This window comes from Prunus persica, chromosome G4 (assembly GCF_000346465.2).
Source record: "Prunus persica cultivar Lovell chromosome G4, Prunus_persica_NCBIv2, whole genome shotgun sequence".
In the NCBI taxonomy this organism is placed as follows: domain Eukaryota; kingdom Viridiplantae; phylum Streptophyta; class Magnoliopsida; order Rosales; family Rosaceae; genus Prunus; species Prunus persica.
In genome coordinates this window covers 24,009,098-24,023,403 of record NC_034012.1, presented here as the reverse complement: position 1 = coordinate 24,023,403, position 14,306 = coordinate 24,009,098, and the positions used below count along the sequence as shown (strand labels likewise).

Below are 14,306 nucleotides of genomic sequence, written 5' to 3'. Positions count from 1 at the left end.
TCCTCAGTTCACCACATAGTTTAGCTTACATATCAGCAAGATCCTTCTCTGTTGAAAGAACATTAATCAAGCCTGCAAGTTGAGGTGACATTCCTACTACAGCTTCAGCCATAAGTCCAAATTTGTTAGACATGTCATCCAAAGCATTTACGTTCCTACGAGGATGATTTGGATCACTTGCTACATCTTATGCAGGTCTCTTCTGTTGGGCACGTTGTTGTGAGGGTTGGGGATTTGGTTGTGTAAAGGTTCCCACTTGAGGGTTGGGGATTTGGTTGTGTAAAGGTTCTCTCATCATCTTCCAAATCCTCAACATCCTCAAATTGAGATCCCCATATTCTGATCCCCCATATTGTGACCCACCATCAGGATGTGAAAACATCTCCTCAATAAAGTCATCACCTACACTTCTATTCTGATGAACACTTCTATAATCTCACCTAACGTCTTCTTCATCCTCATTAGCATTTCTAGCATTTGTTCCAATAGCATGATCTTTTTTATATATCTCTCCAAGTGCATAGTAATGTGGAAACGACTTGTCATACAAACCACTTGCCATATATATATATATATATATATATATATACACATAGAACAAATTATCGTTTTTTTGGGGTAGCGATATTTTAGCACATTTCCATATATATATATATATATATCGTCAATTTATCGATAATTTCCTCGATAATTTCGCCGATATTTCAGTAACGATATTTTCGTTCAAGTTGCAGTTTTAAATGGACAATATATTGCGATATTATCGATAATATCGCGATATGAACTTACAAAATTAAACTCAGGCTTCAGATGAATCCCTCAGCCTCCGAAACTCAACCTTTCTCTATCTCTCAACTCAATCTTAACTCAACTCAGGGAAAAAAAAAATTTTTAAAAAAAAACAGAAAGAGGAGAGCGAGAGAGAAGGGAAGAAGAGTACAAAAAAAATTTATGGAGTGGGTTTTTATGTTTTGTTGTTTTGGATTGTGATGAAGTGAGAGAGAAGAGGGAAGAGGAAGCAGGGAAAGAGACGGAGAGATAGAAGAAGAAAGAAAAAAAAAACTGATAGAGGAGAGCGAGAGAGAGAAGGGAAGAAGAGGGAAAAAAGGTATGGAGTGGGTCTTTATGTTTTACTGTTTTGGATTGTGATGGAGGAGAGAGAAGAGGGAAGAGGAAGAAGAGAAAGAGACGGAGAGAGACGGAGAGATAGAAGAAGAAAGGGAGAGAGAGAGAGAGTGTGTGTGTGTGAAACGGAAGAGAAAGAAGAGGAATAAATAAATAAAATAAAAAGGGAGAGATGGGTGAATGCCCAAAAGAGAGAAAGAGAGAGAGAGAGAGAGAGAGAGAGAGAGAGAGAGAGAGAGAAGGCAGGTTGCGTGTATCTGCAACCTTGGGAAGTTTAGACAAAAAAAAGGAAAAAAAACCTTGGGAAGTGGGAGAGGGAGGCAGGAAAACGTGAAAGTACTTGAGAAGTGGGAAATGTGACTTAATTACTTAATATAATTTATTTCTTTTCTATTTAATCCATTTAATGTTATTGATTATTTTATTATTCATTATAAGTACTTACATTACTAAATTCTCCTCAAATTGTTGCTTAATTACTTAAATCTCTATAATCATTTTCATTATTTGCTATTTAATTCTTCCTTGGATAAATTTATTTATGTTCTTAGTTAATTTTCAATCTTCACTATTATTTTTTAAGCATGGTAAAGTGCCTAATTTTCATGAAAAATCAAATTGGTTTACATCTTTAATTATTTTTCAATTTTTGATAAATAATAAATATAAGAATGTGTAACATGTCCAATGAATAACGTGAAATAAATTGTTGCTTAATTACTTAAATTTCTATAATCATTTTCTTTATTTCCTATTTAATTCTTCTTTGGATAAATTTATTTATGTTCTTAGTTAATTTTCAATCTTCACTATTATTTTTTAAGCATGGTAAAGTGCCTAATTTTCATGACAAATCAAGTTGGTTTACATCTTTAATTATTTTTCAATTTTTGATAAGTTAATAGACATAACAACGTGTACCATATCCAGCGAATAACGTGAAATAAGGTTACTCATGTATTCTATCATGCAATTTATAAAGTGTAAAATATTTTACTAAGGCGCAATTGGTTTCTAAGATTGCTTCCGGCTCTAGGCTTTTTCCTACTTAGCCCCGGTAAAGCCCCCAGACGATGGATTTTTTTGAAACGAGGTCCTTTGTAACGAGACATAAAGACTCCTTATTTTTTTTTTTTTATGAAATTTCATAAAACAAAATTAAAACTAAACTAAAATATGATAAATTAAGCGAAAGTTACTGAAGTATTACAAAGAATAAATAATTAGAGGAATTGTATCAATATCCGTACCTAAGGGGTGTTTAATTCTCTTTCATTAATTACTTCAGATTTTCTAAGTCACAGAGTTTGTCAGATCGCAATATGATCAACTTAAATCACACAAACCCACTATGCAATGCATTTCCTTCCAATTTTTTGTATCAAAATAATAGATGATTGACTAAATAAACTTCTTCTAAAGTTTCATTAAAAATTTCCATGTATTTATCATAATTTTCGTGGTTTTTATCCAATTTTTATCGATATTTCCTTGTTTTTAAACCACCAATATTTCCGAAACTATCAATATTTAAGACCTTATATATATGGCATTAGTATTCTTAAATAAATTATTAAAGACATAGCATAATATATCTATTTTTTAATTTGATATGCATAGAATAGGATATGCTTAGATTTACCTTCGCCCACAAATGAAATACACTTTTCTCACATACCAACATCATCTCCTCTTCATTCCACCCAAAACCACTTTAAGATAATGCATCAGCTGAAGCACCATATTTTCCCTTCAAAGTCTTCACCCTTGATTCAGTATGGGGTGATGCCTTCAACCCAGGATTCGGAAGTTTGACTTTTAGCATAGTTTCTAATTTATTCAAGTATCCATTTTTAAAACTTGAGTCACCTCGCCAATTGGTATTCTGATGGAGTTCCATCAAGCATTCCATCAATGTGTTATCCTCCTTAGTTGTCTAATAGCGCTTATTTTGTCCCCTTCCACCCTTTACTTTTCCACTTGAAGTAGCAATAGAACTCATGACGATAAATGATCTACTCCATAAAATAAATAACAACAAAAAGACACCTTTTTTTTTTAATCAAAAGGAATGAAAAGCAAGCAATGTCATGTAACAGACACTGTCAATGTCAAAGGCATGAAATGTTAGATTTCTATCATATGCGTGTTCAAGATCCTTCACACAATCTGAAATACGTAAATACATACCTGGAGCCAATATCCCAGCAAGAACAGGAACGGCTCAAGACTTCTACTCTCTCTCAGAATCTGTTTCAGCTCTTTTTTTTTTATGAGAATAGGGTGAGAGAACGTGTCTGATGAGAGCATGGCCTTGAGCTTATATAGGGCTAGGTCAAGTCGTCTCTACTCATCACCGAAGGCCGACTTGACTAATCTTCCAAGCCCACCAAAACGGTTCACTAAAAAAGGAAATAAATAGGACCCCTTAATAGGCTTCAAAACCTTTTCTTATTCCACAAGGTTTTGGACCTCAAGGTACAACTTAATTTAAACTCTTATCAAAACCTGATATAACTTAGTATCTAGTGCACCGATCTAAATAGGAAAACATAACATGAAAAACAATCAATCTACTACATAAGTGATGAATAACATGTAATTATATTGAAATTTTCGAGTTTCCTGCTCTAAAAAAAAGAATGAATGAAAAGCAAGCAATGTCATAGTAACACGTAGTTTCTTCTTTGTGGACAAACTTAATCAGCCATTTGTCTACATGACATTAAATAATATATATTATTCAAGATATCAATACCTCATTATATGAGAAAGTTGAATTTCAAGAACCTTACCTAATTTGGGATATGATATTGCTTTGCTAAACGTTGCTTTCGTGCTCGGCAAGATATATCATATACTCACAGTCACTTTTATTGACACCTGCAAAGAACTAAAATTGTAAAATTAAATATACAATAATACATGTAAAGTTTAATTTCATTTGAGGTAAAGTCTGCGTATTACAATAGAAGAGTATTGTCCTTTTTTTGTTGTTGTAGACATGCACAACTATATATATGTGATATGAAAAATAGTTTCACATATGTGAAAAAATTCTTATGCTGCTGCTGGACTCAGATTTTTTTTTTTTTTTTTTTTGCATTATGCTGTTGGTCAAAATGAATTCATTCATTCAAATGCAAGGAGGCCATTTCCATATCGTTTTGTGTAATTTTCTTTCTTCAGAAAAGACCTTAAAGCACATAAGAAGCCTCCAGGTGTTCTGTATATGCCACCAATCAAACCTTATGATCTTGCATATATGATTCACTCAAATTATCAAAAGCAGACACACTACAAGCCTTTGTGAAAGATAAAGTGCCAAATTGAAAAACAGGCTTTCAGTTACAAATTATGTATGGTACAAATAAAGATTAATAAGATCGATAGATAGGGTAGGCAAACTATGTTTGTTTTCTCAACACAAATCAACACTATATGAATTAGAAATACAAGGAACATGGGAAAAATATGAATTAGAAATACAAGGAACAATAATTCAGTTTATTTTCTGCACCAACTACAGGATTTTCCAAATCCAATGGAAATAAATTCTGCCATTCACACCATCGTGATATTCTACTATCAAACTTCATTCATATATTACCAACATGGTCAACTATGACAATATCATCAATTTCTTTATCCATGACTGTACTTTGTTTTGCAATGAATGTGAAGACAGAAGATAGAAGAAGAAAATAGATAGATAGATAGATAGAATGACTTACATAGCACAAGGCATTGCTGCTGCTTCTGGGAGACTATGTCTGCAATGCTAACGTGAAAAAGAGGTTGGAGCGTCTTTAAACTTCTTGGCGTGAGTGTTTATTTTTTTTTTTTTTTTTTTTTTAGGGTTTGGGGTGTTTTGGAATTATGGTAAAGTGGTAAGGGTATTTTTGGAAGTTATTAAGGGAAAATATGAATGAGAATCGTATCGACTACTCCCTGGTTGATTTGATACCTAGTTTTGAGGGGATGTGATTACGGATTTTGAGGTGGGGCCCACTTATTTTTTGATGCCATAATTTGCAAAGAATGCGGTGATCTGCCTGCCCACGAACTTTGTACCATTGTCAGTGACTATCGACTGCGGGCAACCAAACCAGCAGATGATGTTCTTCCATATAAACCTTTCGACGTCAGCTTCCTTGGTAGAGGATAAAGCGTCGGCCTCTATCCATTTAGTGAAGTAATCAGTGGTGACAATCATAATCTCTTTCTTGGCAGTGCCGTCGGCATAGATTCTACCAAGTCAATGGCCCACTACATGAATGGCCATGGACCATTCTGTGAATAGTATTTCTCGGCTGGCAGGCTAGGGATTGGCTTATAGCGTTGGCATCGATAACATTTTCGAGAATACTCTGTGGAGTCTTGGTGCATGGTAGGCCAGAAATAGCTTATGTTGAGATTTTTCTAGGGAAGTGATATGCCCCCAAAGTGATTCCCACATTCTCCGTCATGTATTTTGAAAAGAACCTCGAGCGTTTGCTGATACTTGATGCAAGTAAGATGAGGGCCGGAGTATGATCTGCGAACAAGCATGTCGCTTTTCATGTAGTATCTCGCAGCCTTCTATTTGATTTTCCTAGCCTCAGAGTTGTCCATGGGCAAGTTTTCGTTCACTAGGTAGTCAATGATGGGGTCTTGCCAACTAGGATCCTCATCGATCTGCATCAAGTCTGGCTGCTCTGCCTCTTCTATGTTTGGTTGGTCAAGGTGCTCGATCGGGATGAAGCATCTGAACTGAGTATCCAGCGCTGATCCTATGCTTGCCAATGCATCTGCATGCGCGTTCTCTGCTCAGGGCACTTGTTGGATGGTGAAGGTAGGAAATGCCTTCAACAATTCTTTAACTTTGTCAAGGTACAAGATCATCCTTGGGTGCTTCGCCATGTATACTTCCGAGGCTTGATTTGTGATCTTCTTGCTGATCCATGGTCGGCCCAAGATTCCGTTGTAGGGGAAGACCTAATTGATTACCATGAAGGTCTGCAAGTAGACCATCGCGGGTGAGTGGATGTCAAGGTCAATCGTTCCCACAGTGATTGACGTGGCCCCATTGAAGCCGGTGAGCGATCTGGCAAGTTTGTTGATCTTGGGCTCCAATCCCATTTGTTGGATAATAGATAGTTGCAGAATGTTGGATGTGCTGCCCTCGTCCACGTAAACTTACTCGATTACAACTTGTTCAATTTGGATGCAGATAGCTAGGACATCATTATGTGGCAGATCATGCCCGATCAAGTCTTTTTGAAAGCCGATGATGGGTTCGCTAGTTGTGACTTGGGAAACATAAGTCTCCTAGGCGATCTTTCTCTTGTGCTCGTTAGTGGTCAGCCCAGACTCCTGGGAGTTTGCTAGGATGATGTTGATCTGTATGACTTTTTATGGAGGTTTCTAGGTAACTGCATCACGGCCCTCGATCTGCTGGATGACCTTCTTTGTGATGAATTCCATGCAATGAGCAGAGAACGCGCATGCAGATGTTGTTGTAATGACCGTGCTTCCCATAGAATGTGAAATGTTTACTGGTATCTCTTTTAGCAAGGTCTCCCATTAGAGGCGGTGGTCTCTTCACTCACGGCTTGTCTTTCACTTGTGCCAGGATCTGGTGGATCGGGATAGTAAACTCAGTGAAGGTTTCTGTTTCCGGGACTTTCTCTTGTGGCCGCGATCTGCACTTATCTCGGTTTTTGTGTTCAAACCTGTTGCTCTTTTGGCTTGCCTGCCTTATCGAGTGGTCAGCTTGCTTGCTGGCTTTCTTCGCAGCAATACGGTCATCGTCCCAGAGTGCGTAGCACTTTGCCGTCGCAAAGACTTCTGCCAAGGTTTGGCTTGGAGTTATGGTCAGCTCACAGTGTAGCACGTGTTTAGTTGACAAGCCCTTCTTGAAAGCTGAGGATGCAATTAGGTCATTGCATCCTATGATGTTTGCCTTCTCAGCCTTAATCTTCTGAGGTAGTCTCGAAGAGACTTGTTTGGCTTCTTGCTCATGTTGAACATGTGGTCTGCTTGCTTACTGACCGTCCAGTAAGAGGTGTACTCCTTTGTGAAAATGAGGGGGAACTCCCTGAGGTTGTCTATCGATACGGACAGTAGAGTGTGGAACCAGTCTTGAGCTGCCCCTTGCAGAGTCATCGCGAACACGTTGCACATCAGGGCGTTGTCTGCCTTATACAAGATCATGACGTTCTTGAAGTGCCTCAAATGGCTCTTGGGTCAAAGTCCCCTTTGAACGGTGTGATGGATAACGTCGTGAACTGCTTCGGAAGTGTTGCCTGTTCCACCTCATCAGTAAAGGACGAGTAGTCGATTCGATCAATTTTCCTGTGCAGGGCCTCCTTCATGCTTCTTTTAAGTTGGAGACTTTGGAGTCGGTCATTTACTAGCCTTTCGACATCTTCTGCCCGCAGGGCTGGTGGCTCAGGTTGGTGTCGTCGGTGCCTCGAGCGCTGTTGGTTAACTTCCTCCTCAGCTTCCAAGGGCCGATCCCCTTGGTTGTTCTGTCCGTGGGGCAGATTAGGAGATTAAGCTTGTGAGGATTCCTCTATGGCTTGTCGCAGTGTGTTGGTTCTTGAGCAGGTTGGTGAACATCAGTCATTGCGTTCGTCACGCAATTGTTCACACACTCTAGCTCCTTATGAGCCTTGCCTAGAATGGATACTTTCTTGTGGGCCCAAGCGAGAGTGGACATTGTACTGCAGGCCCAGCTTCTCGTGCACTTTGGTCCTTGGACCTAACCTCGAACGGATCGTCCATCGGCTCAGAGTACGGCTTGTAGATGTCTGCGTCTTGTCAGCACGATCTCGTTCTCTTCCCTGCCTGTTTGTCTCTGTCTGACCAGCATGAGACCTCTTGAACTGCTCGCATGTATGCTCATATGTTCTCTTCTCCTCGTCACGGGATCCAAGGAAGTTGATCTGCCTAAGTAACTGACCAATTAGATTGTTTTGGTCATCGACACTCTATGTAAGTTGATAAACCCATGAGTCTCGACCTGACTGCGCAAGTCAGGTAGAGAGGTGTGCATTGGACCCAATGACATATGGACTAGGGCTCCATTAGACGCATACACATGTGCATTCGTCAAGTATGGTTGTAAAGGAGGGAGAGAATGGATTTGCTCCAAGACTAGGTCGGCTTCGAAGTAGTCGTGGGGCTGTGCAGCAAATTCAATAGCTACGTAGTGCCGCCGCTGCTGTGTTCCGACAGCAGGATGGCATGGCAGAGCAGCTCCGGCAGCTGGCGCTTGTGGCTGCAAGGCTGGGGAGGTCACTGGACCATGTGGCGGCTATTCTGCAATTCCAGCAGCTGGAGGTGACTGAAAAGCGCTAGGAGGCGGCTGCAAAGTGTTGGCAGCCATTGTTCCGTGCAGTTGCAACGAGGTTTCCACCACGAAGCCATGAGATGGGCCTGTCGTGGTGGTGTTACTCTTCGTACGTCTTGTATCAACCATGGTTGTTTGAAACAAAGTGTGAAAAATGGATTTGGAGCACACTTTGAGTATTATTTCATGCTATAAATAAAAGCACCAATTTGTAGAAGTGATTTTTGTCCCCAAAGAATATTCTTCTGAAGATTTTGTCTTCCTCTTCGCTTCTCTTTCTCCCTGCAAAACAATATGGAGTGAAAAGACCACACCCAGGGGGTGTTGCCCAAAGGCCATCCTATACCTAAGTTAGGTAGAGTGTTTGTAGAAAAACAATAGCTAACAAAAGGATGGAGATTTCTATAGGGTGAGAATCGGGTGGCCGGAGCCATGTGTGGTGGCTGGAGCCTTGTGTGAAACACAGAGAAAGAGTATGACGGCTAGGGTTTGTGAGAGAGAATTTCTGCAGAGTTTCAGACAGAAGTTTAGACGTACCTCAACCCTTGGTGTAGCCATGTATTTATAGGAGCCTTGGAGGCTAAAGTTTCAGAAGAATAGTTCCACATATGGAAATGAATTATTTTTCCCCAATTTGGAGAGATTGACGTAATTAGGAATTTGATTAATTAGGGTAAGAATCGAATAATTGCCAATTAAATAAAATAACTCCCAATTAGGTCAAATAATTCTTAAATTGATTGGCTTAATTATTTGACCTAGAATCCATAGATATTTTGCTTCCACACTATGCAAAACCCAAACATAAGAGACATAAACAAATACGTGATCTTTAAAAAAGACTCATTCTTGAACAACTCCATGAAAAACAAGAAAAGAGAAAGAAAGAAGAGGAAGCTCATACCTTCTATATCTGGTGGGCATTAGTTAATAGAAATTTGCCTTTTGGGTACCGTGTTTAGTTTATAAAACTAAAATAATTATATATTTTTTTTATCTAGTTTAAAATTGAAAAAACTTTAATTATTGGGAGTTTATTTTATTTAATGGTAAGATTAGTTGGAAGTTGAAAGGGTCTTTGAAAGTCCCGTGCCCTTAACTTCCAACAGGTGCGTTACTTTCTTTATTAAATTTAACGACCCAATGCCTTCCTCCTCTCTGCTTCACTTCTTCTGACCCAATTTCAAAAGCTTCCTTTCATCGCTCTCTCTCTCTCTCTCCTTTGCGCGCGCTCTCTCTCTCTCTCTCTCTCTCTCTCTCTCTCTCTCTCCCTGTTTCCACATCTCTCGCTCTCTCCCAGTACTTGTTCTCCCTAACAAATGCGGTTCGTTGAATACATCGATCCAGGTCGCTAACGTACCGCGAATTGGTACCCTCGACAGGTTCGAATCAGAAATTATGAATCCGGTGGAACTTTTGTCTAATCTCTATGCACTGAGACAGTTATATGGACTCCTTCAAAATGGGGAAGATGGCTTTGAACATATAAATTCAAACAATGTATGGACTCTCAGAATCATCTAGTCAGGTTTTCTTTTCAGCAGAAACATGTGGATAATGTCTTCCAGTATGCCATCAATTTTACAAATTGTTGGAACAGAACAGATCTCTTTTTTTCAGTATGTTTAATTTATTTATTTTTTATTACTGTTGGGAAATAGATAGAAATTACAGAGGACTAGGTGTCTGCTAATATCCAATCAATTTTGCCTCCTACGCCTTATCCACTGATTTACTCTTAACACATCCATTACCAGTGTAAATAATTTATATATTTTTAAACCTTATCATTGATTTTATGGCTCCGCCAACTGGGTCCAACCGAGTTGAAATGATCTTGACTTGTAGACCAAAAGTCTCAGGTTCGAAAAGCCCCCTCCCCCAATATCGCGTGTGTTACCTAGTCGCAGAGAGATTACTTTGCATTGATTTTATTAATTAATTCACAACTCAGATGACTTTTTGTGCTCTTTTGGTGCCTAATATTATGTTCATGAAGGTGGGCAAAGCTTTGGATGTGAGAGCGCAACAACTATTAAAAGATCTTCTGGATGATGCTACTGACAAGATTTTGAATACTCATTCAGAGGTATCACCTCACCTGTGTAAAAATTTTGCAAAAGCTTTGCCCACCTTTGACGTCAAAACCATTAAAATAAGTACAAATACATTTTATTCGTTGATGGTCTTTATAAACCGTTAAATAATGTATGTATATGTGCTGATGCTCTTTAAAAACTTTCAAGTTTCAAGTGTCACCTTTGGCCCTTTTCTTTTTGTAGTGATTCCTATTTCTCTTTCTGAATTTTAAAAATGCTGTGACTTAGGATTTGTAAGGCGTAGGTATATTCACCCTGACTTTAGGTTTCTAATGGTGTTGGTTTTGCAGATCACAGCAGCTCGATCTGGTTTTGATAGCACACGCTTCTCTTCTCAAGCAGAGCAACCCAAGGCGGTGCCTAACCTAAATTCTGTTTTGCCAGCAACAGTAAAATCACCTCTTAATACTGTCCTCAACTATGGAAAGGATTCTAAAAGCTGCAACATCACTTCAAAAACGGATAAGCAGTCACCTAAGAAGCCCGAGGGAGCAAGTCCAGAGTCTAAAATAAGCACCTCAACAGACCTACCTGAATACAAAAGGAAACGGTGCCGGATCTGCTTAGAAAACAATCTGAACAAACAGTACTCAGCCAAGGAGTCAAAAATCTCAAATGAGAGAGCCAAGGTACCTGGCAAAAACAGTCAGAGTCAAGATCAGCGACACGATTGGCTTAGTCATCTCAATCATATTGATGAGCATGCTAAAAGACTACAAAAATCGAATGGCATTGGTAAAACTCTTGGTAATCCAAGCATTGATAGTTTGGCTGCTTGTTCCTCAGTCTCTCCAACAAGGGACGGCAAGCAAGAACTCGGTCTGATAAAGGAAAAGACAGATGAGGCTAGTGATTACTCTAAAGTACTCACAAATGCAATCAAACAGATTGAGTCCGGAATTTTGGCTTTGCAATTGGGTTCTACTGACTTGGCGGATTCTTTCAATAATGATGTTGATGTTTCAGTTAGTCCTACTCCTATAGTACACGCAGAAGAGCAGCTAGTTACTACTAGTACTAGAAGAGATCAGCTGAGTGATAGGAGCGAGTCATTGTCTTTGTTGGGTGGAACTGAGCTGTTGACTTGTCCGGCAAGTCAACTACTGTCTCAAAAGCATGAGAATCCAACTGGGAAGTTTGCTTCTAGGGGACATGAATCTTTGAAGGCTATTATGGAGAGATTGGAATCTCTGAGTCAACCAGTGAATCAGAATAATAAGATGGCAAGTTATGTTAATGGGCTAAGGGTTCCCCCAACTCCAACTCAGGATGAGGTAGCTATGAAGCCTGCCACGCAAGTGAAGACGGATCAAATATCTCAAATCAGTCTAGGGAAAAATCCAACAATGAGGAGCAAAAAGATCGCAAGATCTAAACCGTCCATGCCACCTCAGTCCAGGGGGTCCAAAGCTTCTTCAGTTGGACTTGGACCTGGCAAGAAGTTGAATCAGAAGCGGACAAGAAAAACAACGAGACATTGTAATCAGATGATCATGAGGCCAGTTCTGTTAGATGAACACAAGTCTAATGAGAGGAGAGGGAGATACAGGATGTCTTATGTGGGCCAACAGAACAAGGTCATGCCACGCAAGCAAGTATTGGAAGAGGAGACTAGCTCAAGTACCTCAAAGTCCCAAACATGGTCAACCAGTGAGCAAACTGAAACTGAAAGCAGCTCCAGTAGTAATGAATATTCTAAGCAGGATTACTGGAGTCCTAGTCAGTCTTCAAGACGTACTCGTGACATTCATATGAGAAGTGGACAAAGGTCAATAAGAGTGACAACACAAGATAGTAGTTCACGAATTAGTAGCTGTTGCTCCTCCTCCTCCCCATCAGAGGGTCTCTATAGCCATAAAAGATTACAAAGGGACAAGCCCGTTGGACGATTAAGGAAGCTCAAGAACAAGTTGGGACTCATCTTTCACCACCATCACCACCACCACCATCATCATCATCATGGAAATGTTAACAGTGATGATGATCACGGCCATTCTAGGTGGAAACACCTACGGAAGATGATGTTGCAGGGCGAAAAATCCAAGCAGGGCAGTGACAGTCATCAAGGAGGAGAGAGAGGAGGGGTCAAAAAATCGTTGTTGAAACTGAAAACCATGTCACATAATAATAAGCAGCAGCAGCACGGGCATTTTCATGCACTGGCGGAAGGACTGTTGAGGCATGTTAGGCATTCAAAGAAATCAAATAAGTTGTCAAAAGGAGGTGGGATTGGACGTTTGAGACATGGCCCTCATCAATCTCATCATCTTGGCCACGGCCGCCTTAATAAGAAGAACAAGCTGCACTGGTGGCACATGTTTCGGCGGCACGGTGGAGTGAAGCTGCCTAAGGCTAAAAGAGGGCGTGTTAAATTGGGATTTACTACTAAAAGACGTCCAAAGCTAAAAATGAAGTAATTAGTTCAAGCTTGTTGTAATTAAGTGTAAGAGTAAATAGAAAGATATGAGTAATTGGTTATCTTTTTGTATGATATACTACTACTCTACATATTGCACCTCATGTTTTACCTGGCACATTCATCTGCTGAGATGTTTTTTAAGGCATTCCTCGACAAGTCCGCCTCTTTGATGCCGAAGGGCGAATTTGGTATTGTCGTGCTTTTAAACAAAATTGTTTATCTTATGTTGTGAGGATAATCAATTGTAAAATAAAGTAATTTAGCGTTTGATAAACTGTATTTTGCAAAAGTGTTGTGAGATAACAAGTAGTGTAAAAAACTTTGATAAATTTTTGTGTGGAACTGTTTAGACTATGTTAAATGACTAAAATAGGCATGCTAAAAGTGTTTATTACTCATTTGTATTCTTTTGTACACACACACACAAAAAGAAAAAAAAAAAAAAAAAGCAATACTCATCTAGAATTTGAGGATTGATCTTTAAAAAAAAAGGGGCTGTTATAAATCTAGAGAAATTGGAGAGGGAATTGAGATGGAGAGAAGGGAGTAGAAGCTGATTTTTCTTCTCATTTCTGTATATCAGACAAGTAGAGGGGGATGCCATATTTATAGGCAAGTAGAGGTGGGCTCCACCATATATATTTACAACACTCCCCCTTGGAGACCACAAATGATATGGAATATGCCTCGTTAAAAACCTTGCCAGTAAAAACTCAGTGGGACAAAAAACTGGTCAAAGGGAAAAAGAGTACATAATCATGTGTAACATAAAATTCTATGTATATTGACGCGCGTGCAACACTGCCTCCTTAAAACCTTGCCAGGAAAAACCCAGTGGGATAAAAACCTGGACGAAGGAAAAAGAGTACAGTGTTTGAAGATCTTTATTGATAGCACGCTCCCCCTGATGCTTGGCAAAATATCTTTAAGCCATACTGTTGATCATCTTTCTGAATATTGTAGTTGACACTGCTTCTGTGAGGCAATCTCGAGCGACACTGCCTCGTTAAAACCTTACCAGGAAAAACCCAGTGGGATAAAAACCTGGATGAAGGAAAAAGAGTACAGTGTGTGAAGGTCTTTATTAATACCACGCTCCCCCTGATGAATATCTCCCCATGAAAACTTCATGACTAGCTTTTCCAGTATGCGACCATAGAAATTTCCAGAGTCCGCATATCTAATAACACTTGGGCTATTTGTAAGTTCACTCAAAAAATATGCCCGTATGTGGTGTTATGCTGAGATAGCATCAAATATGCCTCACATCATCCCAAAATGATGGTGATGGAGTTGAGCTCTATCTGAAAAATACAATGTACGGTCC

At 39.4% G+C, this 14,306-nt stretch overlaps 1 protein-coding gene across 3 annotated transcripts; it reads left to right on the top strand.

Annotated features, from left to right (window-relative positions):
- Nucleotides 9,711-13,038, top strand: LOC18780954 (serine-rich adhesin for platelets). 3 transcript variants are annotated; one of them, XM_007212907.2, is made up of 3 exons: nucleotides 9,711-9,961; nucleotides 10,461-10,550; nucleotides 10,851-13,038. In XM_007212907.2, the coding sequence occupies exons 1-3, from the start codon at nucleotides 9,860-9,862 to the stop codon at nucleotides 12,975-12,977; spliced, it is 2,319 nt and encodes a 772-aa protein (XP_007212969.2). In that variant the 5' UTR covers nucleotides 9,711-9,859; the 3' UTR covers nucleotides 12,978-13,038. The 3 variants fall into 3 exon arrangements, with proteins under 3 accessions (XP_007212969.2, XP_020417050.1, XP_020417049.1); XM_020561460.1 differs by having other exon boundaries at nucleotides 9,931-9,989; XM_020561461.1 differs by lacking the exon at nucleotides 10,461-10,550.

Coding starts and splice junctions, on each gene's coding strand:
- LOC18780954 (XM_007212907.2), top strand. CDS start 9,860: ATGAATCCGGTGGAACTTTTGTCTAATCTCTATGCACTGAGACAGTTA. Junction 9,962..10,460: donor AACATATAAATTCAAACAAT/GTATGGACTCTC, acceptor ATGTTCATGAAG/GTGGGCAAAGCTTTGGATGT. Junction 10,551..10,850: donor TTTTGAATACTCATTCAGAG/GTATCACCTCAC, acceptor TTGGTTTTGCAG/ATCACAGCAGCTCGATCTGG.